Source organism: Mobula hypostoma, chromosome 30 (assembly GCF_963921235.1).
Source record: "Mobula hypostoma chromosome 30, sMobHyp1.1, whole genome shotgun sequence".
Taxonomy (NCBI): domain Eukaryota; kingdom Metazoa; phylum Chordata; class Chondrichthyes; order Myliobatiformes; family Myliobatidae; genus Mobula; species Mobula hypostoma.
The window spans coordinates 1,806,507-1,824,369 of NC_086126.1; the positions used below are offsets into that span (position 1 = coordinate 1,806,507).

At 48.6% G+C, this 17,863-nt stretch overlaps 1 protein-coding gene across 2 annotated transcripts in view; it reads left to right on the forward strand.

Moving 5' to 3' along the window:
- Positions 1 to 17,863, forward strand: part of scyl1 (SCY1-like, kinase-like 1) — a 65,605-nt gene that overhangs the window by 6,841 nt on the left and 40,901 nt on the right. For both annotated transcript variants that reach the window (XM_063036419.1, XM_063036420.1), the window contains exons 2-6: positions 954 to 1,094; positions 3,007 to 3,129; positions 9,430 to 9,650; positions 11,083 to 11,173; positions 17,052 to 17,207. In XM_063036419.1, coding sequence (XP_062892489.1) covers positions 954 to 1,094; positions 3,007 to 3,129; positions 9,430 to 9,650; positions 11,083 to 11,173; positions 17,052 to 17,207 — 732 coding nt within the window. The remainder of the gene's footprint in view (positions 1 to 953; positions 1,095 to 3,006; positions 3,130 to 9,429; positions 9,651 to 11,082; positions 11,174 to 17,051; positions 17,208 to 17,863) is intronic.

The window sequence follows — 17,863 nt, forward strand, 5'->3', positions numbered from 1 at the left end:
GCGTCAAGCAAGGTTGAAATCCATGAGGATGAGAGTGGCTGTTCAGTGCCGTCTGCCTGTGTTTGATTGGGTCCCTCACTCTCTCTGTCCTTCCAGAGGAAGGTGTCTGCATTTGACCGGACTCTCTCACCTTCTCTCTTGATGGTGCTGGAGTCTTTGGTCTTAAGGAAGGTTTAATTGACACAGTTTGTGGACTGAACTCTGTATTTCTTGTTACGTGTTTCTGGTTTCTGGTTGTCCCTTTTCCCTTGCTATTTTGTGTGATTTTGATCAGGGTGGACTAGCAGTTTTGGTCACACACCTACAGGAACGAAGTAAATAAGGTTGAAAGAGTACAGAGAATATTTACAGAATGAGTTATCGAGAATGGTTGAACAGGTTAGTACTTTATTCCCTGGAGTTTAGCAGAATGAGAGGAGATTTGACAGAGGTGTACAAAATTATTAGGGGCATAGATAGGGTAAATGCAAGCAGGCTTTTTCCACTGAAGTTGGGTGAGACTAGAACTAGAGGTTAAGGGTGAAAGGTGAAATGTTTAAGGCGACCCTGAGGAGAAACCTCTTCACTCAGAGTGTGGAACAAGACCTGCCAGCTCAGGTGGGGCATGCAAGCTCAATTTGACCATTTAAGAGAAGTTTGGATAGGTACTTGGATAAGGGTCGGCGGGGCAGGGGGGTATGCAGGGCTGTAGTCAAAGTGCAAGTCAGTGGGTCTAAGCAGAATAATAGATGGGCTGAAGGGCCTGTTTCTGTGCTGTAGTGCTCTAATTGAGAAGGTGGGGTCCTCCCAGAATACCTAAGGCTGAGTCTGCCTTCCATGAGCCAGTTACAAGCCCTTGCCGCACGGCCTCGCTCCACCAACTCAACATCTGCCGGCTGTTGCTGGTCACTGCCCTCGCGCTGTGTTGAAGCAGAGCCTGGGCTGACTGTGCGTTCCTTCCCCTCTCTCCACAGGTTACCAATGACCCCGTGTCCGTCTTTGTGTACGACGTCAAGCCCAACTCTGATGAGCGGACGCAGGTGGCGAAAGCGGCGTTCAAACGGCTGAAAACCCTGCGCCACCCGAACATCCTGTCCTTCGTCGACGGGTTGGAGGTACGGTAGGTGGGCTGCGGGACGTCTGTATCGGTGGGGGCTGAGGTGTTGTCAGTCTTAACCACGGGACGGCCAAAGTCCACTGAGGGGTGGTCCATCAGTCTCCTCCGCCCTTGGTGCTGTTGTAGCCCACACCGCTGCTTAAAAACCCATAAGCTCAGGAGGCATAGGAGCAGAATTAGGCCATTCCATCATGGCTGATTTATTATCCCTCTCGACCCCATTCTCCTGTCCTTTCCCCATCATCCTTGACACCCCGAATGATCAAGAGTATGTTGACCTCCCCTTTAAATACACTCAATGACTTAGCCTCCACAGCCGTCTGTGGCAATGAATTCCACAGATTCACCATCGTCTGGCTAAAGAAATTCCTCCTCATCTCTATTCCAAAGGGACATCCCTCTATTCTGAGGCTGTGCCCTCTGGTCCTGCACTTCCAGTACTGGAAGCATCCTCTTCACGTCCACTGTGTCTAGGCCTTTTGATATTTGATAAGTTTCATTGAGATCCCCCTCATTCCAATAAACTCCAGTGGGTACAGGCCCAGAGCTATCAAATACTCCTCATCTGTTAACCCTTACATTCTTGGAATCATTCTTATGAACCTCCTCTGGGCCCTCTCCGATGCCAGTACATTCTTAGATGAGGAGCCTAAAACTGTGCTCAGTACTCCAAGTACAGCCTGACCAATGCCTTACAGAACCTCAGCATTACCATGAGCCCTTAACACCATAAGATATAGGAGCAGAATCAGGCCATTTGGCCCATCGAGTCTGCTCCACCAGTTCATCATGGCCGATCCATCTTTTCTCTCACCCCAATCTCCTGCCTTCTCCCTGTGTCCTTCATGACCTGAACAATCAAGAACGTATTAACCTCTGTCTTAAGTATACTCAATGACTTGGCCTCCACAGCTGCCTGCGGCAATGAAATCCACAGATTCACCACTCTTCCGAATTTCAGTGAGTACAGGCTCAGAGCCATCAAACACTCTGTTTAATCCTGGAATCATTTTTGTGAACCCCTTTTGAACCTGTACCAGTTTCAGCACATCCTTTCCAAGATCAGAGTGCGGAAACTGCTCACAAATCTCCGAGTGTAGCCTCGCACTGGAATTCGGAAGAATGAGGGGTGACCTCATCAAAACCTATCGAAGCTGTGCCGAACATGTCCTCACCTTAGAAATTACCTGGGATCCAGATGGGAATTGGGAAGAGAGAGTGAGGCTGACGCTGCGCAACTCTCCCTCACTTAAATCCAAATCACGCGCTAGTCTCGACACCATCATCATCATAATGGTGTCGAGGTCTTCATCGACGACAACGATGGACGAACCTAGGGTTACCCATAGCTCTCAGTTTTTCTGAGCTCCATGTACCTGTTCAGGAGTTTCTTAAAAGACCCTATCGTATCTGCCTCCACCATTGTCACCGGCAGCCCATTCCACGCACTCACCACTCTCTTAAAACTATGCCCTCTCGTGATAGCCATTTCAGCCCTGGGGAAAAGCTTCTGACTATCCACACGATCAATGCCTCTCATCATACACACTCTGGGATATATATATATATCCTTTGCCTTCCAAAGATTCCTGCCACTGCTGCTGTGCTGTCATCCCTGCCAGCGTTCTTCTCCAATTCTGGCCAACTGCTCTCTCATGCCTCTGAAATTCCCTTTACTCCACTGTAATACTGATACATCTGACATTAGCTTCTCCTTCTCAAATTTCACAGTGAAGTTGGATCATATTGCGATCTCCTGCCCGTAAAGGCTCTTTTACCTTAAGCTCTCTAATCAACTCCGATTCATTGTGCAACACAACAACCCAGAATAGGTGATGGCCAGAGGCCCGACTGATCGGCTGCGCTTCACCGCCGGTGTGTCACTAACCGTCTCCGCCTTGATTCCACAGACGGAGAAATGCCTGTATGTGGTGACGGAGCCGGTCACGCCGCTGGGAAGCTACCTGAAGGCGAAGGCGGCCGTGGGGGGGCTGAGCGAGCCAGAGATCTCCTGGGGCCTCCATCAGATTGTGGTAAGCCTGCTGCTTCAGGCCATTCGCTCCTTCAGAGCTGTGCTGGCTCCCAGTCATTCTCGACCCACCTTATTCCTCTGCTGCCCTCCCGTGTACTTCCTCGTGTCAGTTCCTCTTCTCTTTCATCACTTCTTTTAAAGTAGTAGGTTCTCGATTCATCTCGTTGAGACAAAGACATAAACTCCAATTATCTGCTTTGAACTACAAGACTGTTATTAGGACAAGACAGGACAAGCACTATGTAGGTGTACGTGGGCCCCTCTCACTGCAGCGACGCCATTTACGACCGGCCAGTTGGTGAGGCTTTGAACACTATCCCTGAGCCCCCTCCCTACGACTGCTCTACCCTGAAATACTGCAGTAAGTGGATCAGTACACAACACCGAACCCGAACTTGTCACCACTCTCTCGACGAGTCCTGCTCCCGGTCTCCGTCGTCCCATGGCTGTTCCCGCGGTATTACCTTCTCGTAGTGACTCCCCGCAGTAGTAATCAAAGCTTCTGCAGCCAGTTCTGTTACGTTCAAGGCCACGGTGGTGAAACATCCGACAAGCACAAAGGTTAACCCCTTACAATACGGTCTCGTGGCGACACTACAGGTAATTTTGTTGGTTGTCTGTCGTATCCAACAATGCCAGACCTGCCCGGGAGAGTTTTTAACGTGGGAAAGCTGTTTCACTGGGGCAGTACCACTCTTTCGACCAGCAACCAAGTCCGGGTCCAGTGCTACGAGTAGTCATCACAAACTGGGGTCTTCCCTGGTTACAGTGGATGACCGTGATGTCTTCTGTGCCTCGTCGTGCCCTTTGCTGTCCACAGAGCGTTGCGGTGCTGCCTTCATGGCCGTTGGATCTTATCTGTCCAGTCTGCTGGAAATTACTTCACCCGCTGGAACAGGCAAGTCCCTATCTCATCAGGGTGTGAGGCCCACCAGCTACCCTCACCTGTCAAAGCGGTGTACCGCGGTGTGGCCGCTGTCTCATGCTAACGGTTACTTGGAGCCACAGGTGAGCTGAGTGTTCAGTGTGGACCAGAGGTGAGTGAGCTTTGGTGAACTTAAAGATGCATAGAGTTGGGGTGATGTATTAGCATGGATAGAGGATTGGTTAACGAATAAAAAGCAGAGAGTTGGGATACATGGGTGTTTCTCTGGTTGGCAATCAGTGGTGAGCTGTGTGCCACAGGGGTCGGTACTGGACTCACAACTGTTCACGATATACATTAACGATCTGGTAGAGGGTATCAAGTGTAGTGTATCGAAGTTTGCTGATGACACTAAATCGAGTGGAAAGTCAAATCGTGCAGCAGACACGGAGAGTCTGCAGAGAGATATAGATAGGTTAAGTGAGTGAGCAAGGCTGGCAGATCGAGTACAACGTTGGTAAATGCGAGGCCATCGACTTTGGAAGGAAAAATGAAAGAGCAGATCATTATTCAAATGGTAAAAGATTGCGGCTTGCTGCTGTGCAGAGGGACTTGGGAGTGCTTGTGCATGAATCACGAAAGGTTGGTTTGCAGGTGCAGCAGGCTATCAAGAAGGCAGATGAAATGTTGGCCTTCATTGCTAGAGGGATTGAATTTAAGAGTGGAGAGGTTACACTGCATTTGTACAGGGTACTGGTGAGGCTGCACCTGGAGGACTGTGTGCAGTTCTGGTCTCCTTACTTGAGAAGGGATATATTGGCTTTGGAGGCGGTGCAGAGGAGGTTAGCTCGGTTGAGTCCAGAGATGAGGGGGTTAGACTATGAGGAGAGATTGAGTTGCCTGGGACTGTACTCACTGGAATTCAGAGGAATGAGAGGAGATCTTACCGAAACATAAAATTATGAAAGGGGTCGATAAGATAGAGGCAGGACAGTTGTTTCCACTGGTAGGTGAGACTAGAACTAGGGGACATAGCCTCAAGATTTGGGGGAGTAAATTTAGGATGGAGATGAGGAGGAACTGCTTTTCCCAGGGAGTGGTGAATCTGCCCATTGAAGCAGTGGAGGCTACCTCAGTAAATAGATTTAAGACAAGGTTGGATAGATCTTTGCATAGTAGGGGAATGAAGGGTTATGGGGAAAAGGCAGGTAGGTGGAGATGAGTCCATGGCCAGATCAGCCATGATCTTATTGAATGAGGGAGCAGGCTCGACGGGCCAGATGGACACGACAAGCCCCTTCACCAGAGATGCCGCACCTCCCTGGACACACCATGCCCCCTGCGGGTAATTAACTTGGGACATGATAATAGGTTTATCTGTCTGATGTGCATCGAGCAAACAGTGGAAAGAATCATTTACAATGTGCCTGGAGCCGCTGGCAGGTATTGCCGTGGTTCTGGCGCCAACAGAGCATGACCACAATTTACTAATCTGAGTCCACACACCTTTGGGAAGAAACCAGATTACCTGGAGAAAAACCCGCGAGGTCACAGGGAGAACATGCACACGGCGGCGGGAATCAAACCGCAATCATCGATCACTGGCTATGCTACGGTGCCGCCCCCGGGGTGTGGCGGGGAAAACAACAGCACCCAGGAGCTGGGAGACAGAGTCCAGTAGTAGTGTAGCGGTCAGCGCAGCACGATCACTGCTCGGAGTACTTCTCCAGCGTCCTCTGCGAAGAAGTATGTACGTTCTCCCCGTGTGTGCGCACGGGATTCCTCGGGATGCTCCAGTTTCCTCCCACAGTCCGGAGATGCACCGGTTACTCGGTTAATCGGTCACTGTGAATTGTCCCGTGACTAGGTTAGGGTTAAATCATTTTGTTGCCGGGCGGTGCGGCCTGTTCCGCACTCTACCTGGAAACAAATAACTCCTCGCGGACGGCACCGGCGCGCGTAATCGCACCCAGCTTGCTTGGGCAGGGCGGCAGCAGCACTACCTGCCGTGGCGCATTTTAACGCTGGCTTGTCGCCTGGGAGGCGGTGGGTGTGGGTGAGCAGTTTGAAGGAGAGGTGAGGGTTCGAGGCGGAAGTGCGCCGCACTGGGTGCTGTGGGAGGAGTGACGGTTGTGGAAGTTCTCAGCGCGTCAGGCAGTATCTGTGGAGGAAGAGCCGGAGCTGACAGCGTCATGGAGCACCGCAGCACAGAAGCAGGCCCTTCAGCCCATCTAGTTTGTCCCGAACTGTTAATTCAGCCTTCTCCCATTGATCTGCACCCAGACCGTAGCCCTGCGTACCCCTTTCATCCATGTACCTTTCCAGATTTTCTCTCAGTCTTTCAACTGAACCAGCATCTTCCACTTGCGCTGTCAGCTCGTTCCACACTCTCACCACACTCCGAGTGAAGAAGATCCCCTTCATGTTCCCCTTAAACATTTCACCTTTCACCCTTAACCCATGACCTCCGGTTGTAGTCCCACCCAACCCCAGTGGACAAAACCTGCTTGCATTTACCCTATCTATACCCCTCAGAATTTTGTACACCTCCCCTCATTCTCTGACACTCCATGGAATAAAGTCCTAACTTATTCAAGCTTTCCCTAAAACTCCTTTTGAATCCTGGCAAAATCCTGTTAATTTCCCTGTACTCTTTCAATTTTATTTACACCTTTCCTGTAGGTAGGTGATCAGAACTGTGTACAATTCTCCAAATTAGGCCTCATCTACATCTTGTTCTTTTTACGATCCAGAGAATGAGGATGTCAAGAATGAGGTACAAATCCTGCTGCCTCGAGCTGTTTTATTGTGTATACAACACAGGGCAGGCCCTTCTGACCCAGTGAGGTACAATTCCTGCTGCCTCGAGCTGTTTTATTGTGTATACAACACAGAGCAGGCCCTTCTGACCCAGTGAGGTACAATTCCTGCTGCCTCGAGCTGTTTTATTGTGTATACAACACAGAGCAGGCCCTTCTGACTCAGTGAGGTACAAATCCTGCTGCCTCGAGCTGTTTTATTGTGTATACAACACAGAGCAGGCCCTTCTGACTCAGTGAGGTACAATTCCTGCTGCCTCGAGCTGTTTTATTGTGTATACAACACAGAGCAGGCCCTTCTGACTCAGTGAGGTACAAATCCTGCTGCCTCGAGCTGTTTTATTGTGTATACAACACAGGGCAGGCCCTTCTGACTCAGTGAGGTACAATTCCTGCTGCCTCGAGCTGTTTATTGTGTATACAACACAGAACAGAACCTTCTTTTAGATTAGATTAGATTCAACTTTATTGTCATTGTGCCGAGTACAGATACAAAGCCAATGAAATGCGTTTATCATCTGACCAGAAATGCAAAGAATAGTGTTATTTACAAAATAACTGCGAATAAAAAAAGTGCTACAGTACACAAATATACAAGTACTGAGACAGTACAATACGGATGCAATACTGCTTAGCGCTGTGATGTGAGGTTCAGCAGGGTCACAGTCTCAGGGAAACTCTTCCTGTGCCTGCTGGTGCGGGAGCGGAGGCTCCTGTAGCACCTACCGGATGGGAGGAGAGCAAAAAGTCCATGGTTAGGGTGAGATGCATCCCTGATAATGCTTTTCGCCCTGCCCAGGCAGCATTTATGGTAGATGTTCTCAATGGTGGGCCCAATCAGGTACAAATCCTGCTGCTTCGAGTTGTTTATTGTGTATACAACACAGAACAGGACCTTCTGACCCAGTGAGCCTGCACCACCCAGCAACCCCGAGAACAGAAAATAAACGAAGGAAGAGAAGAACAGAGAAGTTGTGGTCGTCTTACACACAAAAAGAAACTAGCACAGACAAAAAGGTAACAGCAGTTCAGTGAAGCACACACAAAATGCTGGAGGAAGTCAGCAGGCCAGGCAACAACTATGGAGAGGGGTAAACAATGGACGTTTCAGGCCGAGACCCTTCATCAGGACTAGAAAGGAAGGGGGAAGAAGCCAGGTGAAAAAGGTGGGGGGAGGAGGACAAACTGGCAGGTGATAGGTGAGGGCAAAGGTGGGTGAGTGGAGGGGGCAGTGAAGTAAGCTGGGAGGTGAAAGGGGAAAGGGCTGAGGAAGGAAGAGTCTTGATAGGACACGACAGTGGGCGATTGGGGAAAGGTCAGGATGTTGACAGGCAGATGAAGAGAAGAGGTAAGGGGGCAGAGTAGGGAATTGAAGGGGGGGGGACTCCATTCCTATTAAGCCATCAGGAAGATGGGGTGAAATGGAGGAGGTGCAGGTGAGGGCAGCATCAGTGGTGTTTCCAGCTTTCCAGTGATAACGTTTAATAGCCGGATTCACCTACAGAAAAACTAAAAAACTGCTAAAGAACTAGCAAAGCAGCGTCTGGAGCAACAGGTCAGGATGACGCTAGGCTGCGGTATCCGTCGAGATTGTGGCTCGGACTGGTTGTTTTTCAAGTTCGTAGGGATGGTTTATGGGGACAGGGTAGGGTTTAGGGACAGTGATGTGGGCACGTTACCGCTCTGCCCTCAAGGGTGACAAAGGGCATCTGTGGATGCTGGGCTGCCCCAGGTGGGTGGGACAGGAGGCACGAGGATCAGTTGGTCAGTGGGCTCAGGGTTCGAACCTGGAGTTCAGGAGTCGAAGCTTGATGGCCAGGAGCTGCAGCCTGGGGGCCCATCCGTGTGTGAGGGAGGAATGAGGCTTGTTTGCTGTTATTTTCTTGCTTGTTGTCTGCAGTGTTGTTCTGCCAGGCATTGTGGGCATGCTGTGTTGGTGCCAGAATGTGTGGCATCATTTGCAGGCTGCCCCCAGCATGTGCTGAGGTGGTGGTGGTTATTAATACAAACGACACATTTCACTGTGTGCTAACATGTACACGTGATAAATCAATCTAAATCTGAATTGATTGAATAATTACACCTATATTGGTGATTCTGTACAAATATAATAAGCAGTGGAAAGTTAAACTGCAAGAAAAAAATAACGAGGAGCAGTTATTTTCCCTCACCCGTCAGGCTCCTGAACCGGTGTGGATAGCTTTACTCGCCACAACACTGAACTGACTCCACGACCTACAGACTCACTTTCAAGGTCTCTACAAATCATGTTCTCAGCATTGATTTCTTATTTATTTATTACTATTATTATTTTGGGTTTTCTTTCTCTCTCTTTGTATTTGCACAGTTTGTTGCTGTTTGCACACTGGCTGTTTGTCTATTGCATTGGATACGGTCTTCTATTGATTCTGTTGTGTATTTACTGTGAACGCCCACAAGAGGTTGAACCTCGGGGTTGTACATGGTGATGTTTATGCACTTTGATAATAAATTTATTTTGAACTTTGAAATAACAATTCTACACTCTAATCCAACACGTTTCTAGGATGTTGTTCATATTCTGTCCTTGTTAATCTTAGCATAATCAGTGCTGGATGTAGCGTCTTCTGTCTTTCAGAAAGCCTTGTCTTTCCTCGTGAACGATTGCAACCTGATCCACAACAACGTGTGCATGGTGGCCGTGTTCGTGGACCGTGCGGGCGAGTGGAAGCTGGGTGGCCTTGACTACATGTACCCAGTGCAGGGAGACACACTGCCGACCCTGAAGGGCTTCCCGGAGCTTGACAAGTACGACCCGCCAGAGAAGACAGACACGAATGCAAGCAGAGGGGAGAAATGGTAAATCACCATACAAAGGGCCTCATCCTCCTGTTGCTGCGGGGGGGTGGGGTGGGGAGTGTACACAGAAGCTCCCGGTGCTGCTGTGGGGTGGTACATGGCAGCTCCCGGTGGCAAGGATAAGTGATGTTGACATATGGAAGATTCCAGCTGATGTGTGATCAGATGATGTAGAAAGAGCTTCACTCTGAGTCTGACCTGGGGAGTGTGTGATGGGACAGCGTGGAGGGAGTTTCACTCTGTGTCTGACCCCGGGAGTGTGTGATGGGACGGTGTGGAGGGAGCTTCACTCTGTGTCTGACCCCGGGAGTGTGATGGGACGGTGTGGAGGAGGCTTCACTCTGTGTCTGACCCCGGGAGTGTGTGATGGGACGGTGTGGAGGGAGCTTCACTCTGTGTCTGACCCTGGGAGTGTGTGATGGGACGGTGTGGAGGAGGCTTCACTCTGTGTCTGACCCCGGGAGTGTGTGATGGGACGGTGTGGAGGAGGCTTCACTCTGTGTCTGACCCCGGGAGTGTGATGGGACGGTGTGGAGGAGGCTTCACTCTGTGTCTGACCCCGGGAGTGTGATGGGACGGTGTGGAGGAGGCTTCACTCTGTGTCTGACCCCGGGAGTGTGATGGGACGGTGTGGAGGAGGCTTCACTCTGTGTCTGACCCCGGGAGTGTGTGATGGGACGGTGTGGAGGGAGCTTCACTCTGTGTCTGACCCCGGGAGTGTGTGATGGGACGGTGTGGAGGGAAATTCACTCTATATCTGACCCGGGAGTGTGTGATGGGACGGTGTGGAGGGAGCTTCACTCTGTGTCTGACCTCGGGAGTGTGTGATGGGACGGTGTGGAGGGAATTTCACTCTATATTTGACCCTGGGAGTGTGTGATGGGACGGTGTGGAGGGAATTTCACTCTATATCTGACCCTCGGAGTGTGTGATGGGACGGTGTGGAGGGAGCTTCACTCTATGTCTGACCCGGGAGTGTGTGATGGGACGGGGTAGAGGGAGCTTCACTCTGTGTCTGACCCCGGGAGTGTGTGATGGGACGGTGTGGAGGGAGCTTCACTCTGTGTCTGACCCCTGGAGTGTGTGATGGGACGGTGTGGAGGGAGCTTCACTCTGTGTCTATGCCCTGTCCCTGATAATGTCGTGTTCAGGTACTCAATATTATTTTGCTCAGTTGGTCGTGTCTTTAGTTACTGGTGTGAGGTCAGCTGACAGTGTTTGACGTTGGTGCCAGAGAGGAGTTGACAAAGTAGCAACTTCACCGACTCAGCCAGTCTCCATGGAGTCCAAGGGAAGTTTATAAGAAAAGTTTCCCTGCCCTTTTGGAGCAGCTCTGTACGTTGTGGCCATGTGTCCTTTGATACTGAGCAGGCTGTGTTTCAAGATCGGGTAGTGTAACTCTGGACTTGACTGACTCCTACTCTTGTTCCAGGTCAGCCGATATGTGGCGTCTGGGCTGCCTGATCTGGGAGATTTTCAACGGACCACTGCCGAGACTGTCCTCCCTCCGCTCCCTCGGAAAGGTCAGTCCTCGTCCCTCCTCAGTATGAATTTAAAAATATTCAGTCATTTTCAAATAACCCCAACCTGCTCCTTAATACAAACCAGCAGCCCATAACTACCCCACCATAGGTACATGTCATCACCAGGATGGACAAGGGTAACTTCACAATGTGTTTGTATTTGAGACTGGCAGAAACATTTAATACAATCATTTTACACGTTTACTCAGCAATGCCTGCTCTAATGAGCAGCCAGATGGCCTAATTCTGCTACTATATCTGAAAGTTCAAAGGCTGATTCCCTTGCTGCATTAATGGGGAAGACCTTGCAGTCCCCAAGATCTTCCCTTGGGGTCATGCTCAAAGTTCATCCTACATGTACGGTTGCAAGAAAAAGTTTGTGAACACTTTGCAATTACCTGTTTTTCTGCATTAATTACTCATGAAATGTGGTCTGATCTTCATCTAAGTCACAATAATAGACACACACAATCTGCCCAAACTAAAAACATTACAAACAATTGTACTTCTCATGTTTTTATTGAACACATTAGTTACAGTCCAGGTTGGAAAAAGTATGTGGACCCTTGTATTTAATAATTGGTGGAATCTCCTTTACACCATAAGACAAAGGAGCAGAAGTCGGCCATTCGGCCCATCGAGTCTGCTGCGCCACTTTATCATGAGCTGATCCATTCTCCCATTTAATCCCACTCCCCCGCCTTCTCACCATAACCTTTGATGCCCTGACTACTCAGATACCTTAAAATACACCCAATGACTTGTCCTCCACTGCCACCTGTGGCAATAAATTCCACAGATTCACCGCCCTCTGGCTAAAAAAATTTCTTCGCATCTCTGTTCTGAATGGGCGCCCTTCAGTCCTTAAGTCATGCCCTCTCGTACTAGACTCCCCCATCATGGGAAACAACTTTGCCACATCCACTCTGTCCCTGCCTTTCAACATTCGAAATGTTTCTAAGAGGATGTTAGCAGCAATAACACCCACCAAATGTTTCCTGTAGCTGCTGATCAGACTTGCACAATGGCACGGAGGTACAAAACTGTTTCAGTTCTGGAATACCTTGAATGAACAGCCCTCTTCAGGTCATGCCACAGCATCTCAATCCCAGAAGCATTGTAGAACATCCAGGTGGTCTTTTGCAAACTTGAAACATGCAGCAATTTTTTTTTTTTGGAGAGCAGCGGTTTCCTCCGTGGTGTCCTTCCATGAACACCATTCTTGTTCGGTGGTTTTCTTATAGCGGACACATTGAACAGAGACTTTAGCAAGTTCTGGAGATTTTTTGCAGATCTTTTGCTGTTACCCCTGGGTTCTTTTTCACCTCCTTCAGCATTACACATTGTCCTCCTGGTGTGATCTTTGCATGATGTCCACTCCCAGGGAGAATAGCAACAGTACTGAGTTTCCTCCATTTGTAGACAATTCATCTTACTGTGGACTGATGAACACACAGGTCTTTAAAAATGTTTTTGTAGCCTTTTCTAGCTCCATGCAGCTCTACAATTCTTCTAAGGTCCTCTGAAAGTTGTTAATGCACATGAACAGATCTTTCTTGAGAAGAGCAGGCTCTGTCAGTAATCTGACTTTGTGTGTCTGTTTCATCAGGCAAGGTACCTCTACAACCCACACCTCCAATCTCATCTCATTGATTGGAACACCCGACTCCAGATAGCTTTTGTAGAAGGCATTACCACAGATGGTCACTTACTTCTTTGAACCTAGACTGATTGTTTAAATGATGTAGTCAGTTTAGCGAGACGAAGTGTGGTGTTTCCTCTATAATCAGATTTCTGAACGGTCCATGAGCACTGCCTTACTATCTTGCTCTCTTCTTGCATTGCTTGTTTTGTATGTACAGTGGGACACATCAGGACCAGTACATTTTGGCCCATTTAAGCGCCATCCCAATTAGCCAAAGTTTAATGGAAATAGTTTTTAAAAAAATGGAAAAGAGGCAAATTGCTTTAGAAAATTACAAGGGTGCCAGGAAGGAACTCAAGAGTGAAATTAGGAGAGCTGGAAGGGACTATGAGGAGGCCTTGGCGAGCAGGATAGGATTAGGACTTTCTACAAGTATGTAAAGAGCAAGAGGATGAGCCATGTGAGAATCGGAGCAATCAGGAGCGAGAGCGGAAACGTGGACGGAGCCGGAGGAGGTAGTGAAAGTACTTAATGAATATTTTGCTTCAGTATTCACCAGTGAGAAGGACCTTAGCCGTTGTGGGGATGACTTACAGCAGAGCACATAGACATTAAGAAAGAGGATGTGCTGGAGATTTTGAAAAATACTAAATTAGATAAGTTGCTGGGCTCAGATGAGATGTACCTCAGGCTACTGTGGGAAGCGAGGGGGGAGAGTGAGCCTCTGGCGATGATATTTACATCATCAATATGGATGGGAAAAGAACCAGAGGATTGGAAGGTTGCAGACGTTGTTCCCTTGTTCAGGAAAGGGAGTATAGAAAACCCAGAAAATTATGGACCAGTGAGTCTAACTTCATTGGTGGGCAAGTTGTTGCAGAAGATCTTGAGAAGCAGGGTTTATGAACATTTGGAGAGACATAATCTGATTAGGGATAGTCAGTGTGGCTTTGTCAAGGACAGGTCATGCCTTACGAACTTGATTGAATTCTTTGAGGATGTAACAAAACACATTGATAAAGGTAGAGCAGTGGATGTAGTGTATATGGATTTCAATAAGGCATTTGATAGGGTTCTCCATGTGAGGCTCATTCAGAAAGTAAGGAGGCATGGGATCCAAGGATTCCTTGCTTTGTAGATCCAGAATTGGCTTGCCCATAGAAGGCAAAGGGTGGTTGTAAGTGGTTCATATCCTGCATGGAGGACGGTGACCAATGGAGTTCCGCATGGATCTGTTCTGGGACCCCTCCTCTTGCTGATTTTTATAAATGACCTGGATGAGGAAGTAGAAGAGTGGATTAGTAAGTTTGCTGATGACACGAAAGTTGAGGGTGTTGTGGATAATCTGGAGGGTTGTCAGAGGTTACAGTGGGACATCGATAGGATGCAGGACTGGGCTGAGAAGTGGCAGATGGACTTCAAACCAGATAAGTGTGAGGTGGTTCATGTTGGTAGGTCAAATTTGAAGACAGAATATAGTCTTAATGGTAAGACTCTTGGCAGTGTGGAGGATCAGTGAGATCTTGGGGTCTGTGTTGATAGGACGCTCAAAGCTGTGTGTAGTGTGGTTCAGAAAGCATATGGAGTTTTGGCCTTCATCAACCGTGCGATTGAGTTCAAGAGACGTGAAGTAATGGTACAGCTATATAAGGCCTTGGTCAGACCCCACTTGGAGTACTGCACTCAGTTCTGGTCACCACAGTACAGGAAAGATGTGGATACTGTAGAAAAAGCACCGAGAGGACTTACAAGGATATTGCCTGGATTGGAGAGCATGCCTTACGAGAATAGGTTGAGTGAGTTTGGCCTTTTTCTCTTTGGAGGCTTATTTCTTTGGTGGCCGCTCTGATTAACCGATGGCCCAATCCACTGTATTTCTCAATGTAACTTTCAGTGACATCTATGTATTGCACTGTCCTGCTGCTACAAAACAACACGTCAGCTTCTAAACCTGATTCTGATAACTATCGACCTCCATCATAAATAAATTTAATTATCTGGTCTTCACCAACCTCAGGCAGAGAACTGCAAAGATCCACTGCCCTCTGGAGGAGACTTCCACACAGTTTGGTTTCAAATGACCGCCTCTGAATTTTATAACTCGGCTTATCCACTAAATCCCCAATAAAACAACACCCTCGGAGTTTCGTGCTAGACCAGCAGCTTTTCCAGAACTTTGGAAAATGGGGTGGTACGGCAGCGTAGTGGTTAATGTAACAGTATTGCAGCACAGCGAACCAAGTCAATTCCCTCTGCTGTCTGTGAGCATCCTGCTTCAACCCTTTACCATTTCCACCTATCACCTCCCATCTTGCCCCTCATCTGGTCTCGCCTGTCACCTGCCAGTTTGTACTCCTTTGCCTTCCCCTCCTCCACCACCTTATTTTGGCTTCTTTCCCCTTCCTTACCAGTCCTGAAAAAAGATCTCGGCCAGAAATGTTGACAGTGTATTCCTCTCCATAGCTGCTGCCTGACTTGCTGAGTTCCTCCCGCATGTAGTATTCGTAACTGCTCTGACTAACTGGGCTGAGAAGTGGCAGATGGAGTTCAACCCAGATAAGTGTGAAGTGGTTCATTTGGTAGGTCAAATATGATGGCAGAATATAGTCTTAATGGTAAGACTCTTGGCAGTGTGGAGGATCAGAGGGATCTTGGGGTCCGAGTCCATAGGACGCTTAAAGCAGCTGTGCAGGTTGACTCTGTGGTTAAGAAGGCATACGATGTATTGGCCTTCATCAATCGTGGGATTGAGTTTAAGAGCCGAGAGGTAATGTTGCAGCTATATAGGGCCCTGGTCAGACCCCTCTTGGAGTACTGTGCTCAGTTCTGGTTGCCTCACTACAGAAGGATGTGGAAACCATAGAAAGGGTGCAGAGGAGATTTACAAGGATATTGTCTGGATTGGGGAGCATGCCTTATGAAAACAGGTTGAGTGAACCCAGCCTTTTCTCCTTGGAGCGACGGAGGATGAGAGGTGACCTGATAGAGATGTATAAGATGTTCAGAGGCATTGATCGTGTGGACAGTCAGAGGCTTTTTCCCAGGGCTGAAAGGGTTGCCACAAGAGGACACAGGTTTAAGGTATTGGGGAGTAGGTACAGAGGAGATGTCAGGGTTAAGATTTTTACGCAGAGAGTGGTGAGTGTGTGGAATGGACTGCTGGCAACGGTGGTGGAGGCAGATACGATAGGGTCTTTTGAGAGACTTTTGGATAGGTACATGGAGCTTAGGAAAATAGAAAGCTATGGGTAGGCCTAGTAATTTCTAAGGTAGGAACATGTTCAGCACAACTTTGTGGGCCAAAGGGCCTGTATTGTGCTGTAGGTTTTCTATGTTTTCTATGCTCAACCTTCTTACTGCCAACTCCTCAATGAGGACTGATGTCTGTTCTCCTGACTTGCTCTTCCTTGATCTTGCTGGTGTTCAGTGCTAAGTTGTTGAGACACCATTTAACGAACTGATCTACACTCGGTGGTCACTTTTGTCGTTACGCCTGCTCGTTAATGCAAATATCTATTCAGCCAATCACCTTGCAGCAGCTCAGTGCATAAAAGCATGCAAACATGGTCAAGAGGTTCAGCTGTCCTTCAGATCGAACATCAGAATGGGGAAGAAATGTCATCCAAGTGACTTTGACCGTGGAATGATTATTGGTGCCATATGGGGTGCTATCTAAGAAACTGTTGATCTGCTGGGAGATCATGCACAACAGTCTCAAGAGTTTACAGGGAATGGTGCGAAAAACATCCAGTGAGTGGCAGTTAAGTAGGCGAAAATGACTTGTTAATGAGAGAGGTCTGAGGAGGATAGTGGCACTGGTAAAAGCTGACTGGAAGGCGACAGTAACTCATACAACAGTGTGTGCAGAAGATCATCTTAAAGTGGTTGGGCTACAGCATCACACCACCCCACCGGGTTCCACTCCTCCATCTAATAAACTGGCCACTGAGGGTATCTCAGTCCTGTACACCACCTCATCACCTGCTGTCAACAGTTGCTGCTATTTACTAACTGGCTGAAAGGTTCTGGTGTGAAGCAGGGATCTACTATGCTGCTCCTACAGTTATGGGTCCTGTGAAGGTCAGGAGGAAAGATACCAAGGACCTGCAAGTGTCTATGGACTGAAACACGGGAGGATTGTCTCAGGGTGTTTTGCCGGAACCAGCTGGAGGTTTGTCACGTTTGGGGCTGGTGATCAGCAAATCCCAATGATTCTCTCTTCTGTCTTTGCAGATCCCCAAGCAGCTCGTCCCACATTACTGTGAGCTTGTTGGAGCCAATCCAAAAATACGGCCGAACCCAGCCAAGTTTCTGCAGAACTGCCGCAAGCCCAATGGTTTCATGAACAACACTTTCATAGAAACCAACCTATTCCTAGAGGAGATTCAGGTCAGTCCAGGCTAGAAACCTCGGTGAGGGGTATAGTGCCCCGCTTGTGTAAAGGCATGCAGGTTGGGCTTCTCCTCGTCACTCACTGTCTGAGGTTCAGGAGTAATTGGATCTGTATCTCCCCCGTCATTCACTGTCTGAGGTTCGGGGGTAATTCAGTCAGTGTCTCCCCATCACTCACTGTCTGAGGTTCAGGGGTAATTCAGTCAGTGTCTCCCTGTCACTCACTGTCTGAGGTTCGGGGGTAATTGGATCTGTATCTCCCCCATCATTCACTGTCTGAGGTTCAGGGGTAATTCAGTCAGTGTCTCCCCATCACTCACTGTCTGAGGTTCGGGGGTAATTCAGTCAGTGTCTCCCTGTCACTCACTGTCTGAGGTTCAGGAGTAATTGGATCTGTATCTCCCCGTCATTCACTGTCTGAGGTTCGGGGGTAATTCAGTCAGTGTCTCCCCATCACTCACTGTCTGAGGTTCGGGGGTAATTCAGTCAGTGTCTCCCTGTCACTCCGTCTGAGGTTCAGGAGTAATTGGATCTGTATCTCCCCCGTCATTCACTGTCTGAGGTTCGGGGGTAATTCAGTCAGTGTCTCCCCATCACTCACTGTCTGAGGTTCGGGGGTAATTCAGTTAGTGTCTCCCTGTCACTCACTGTCT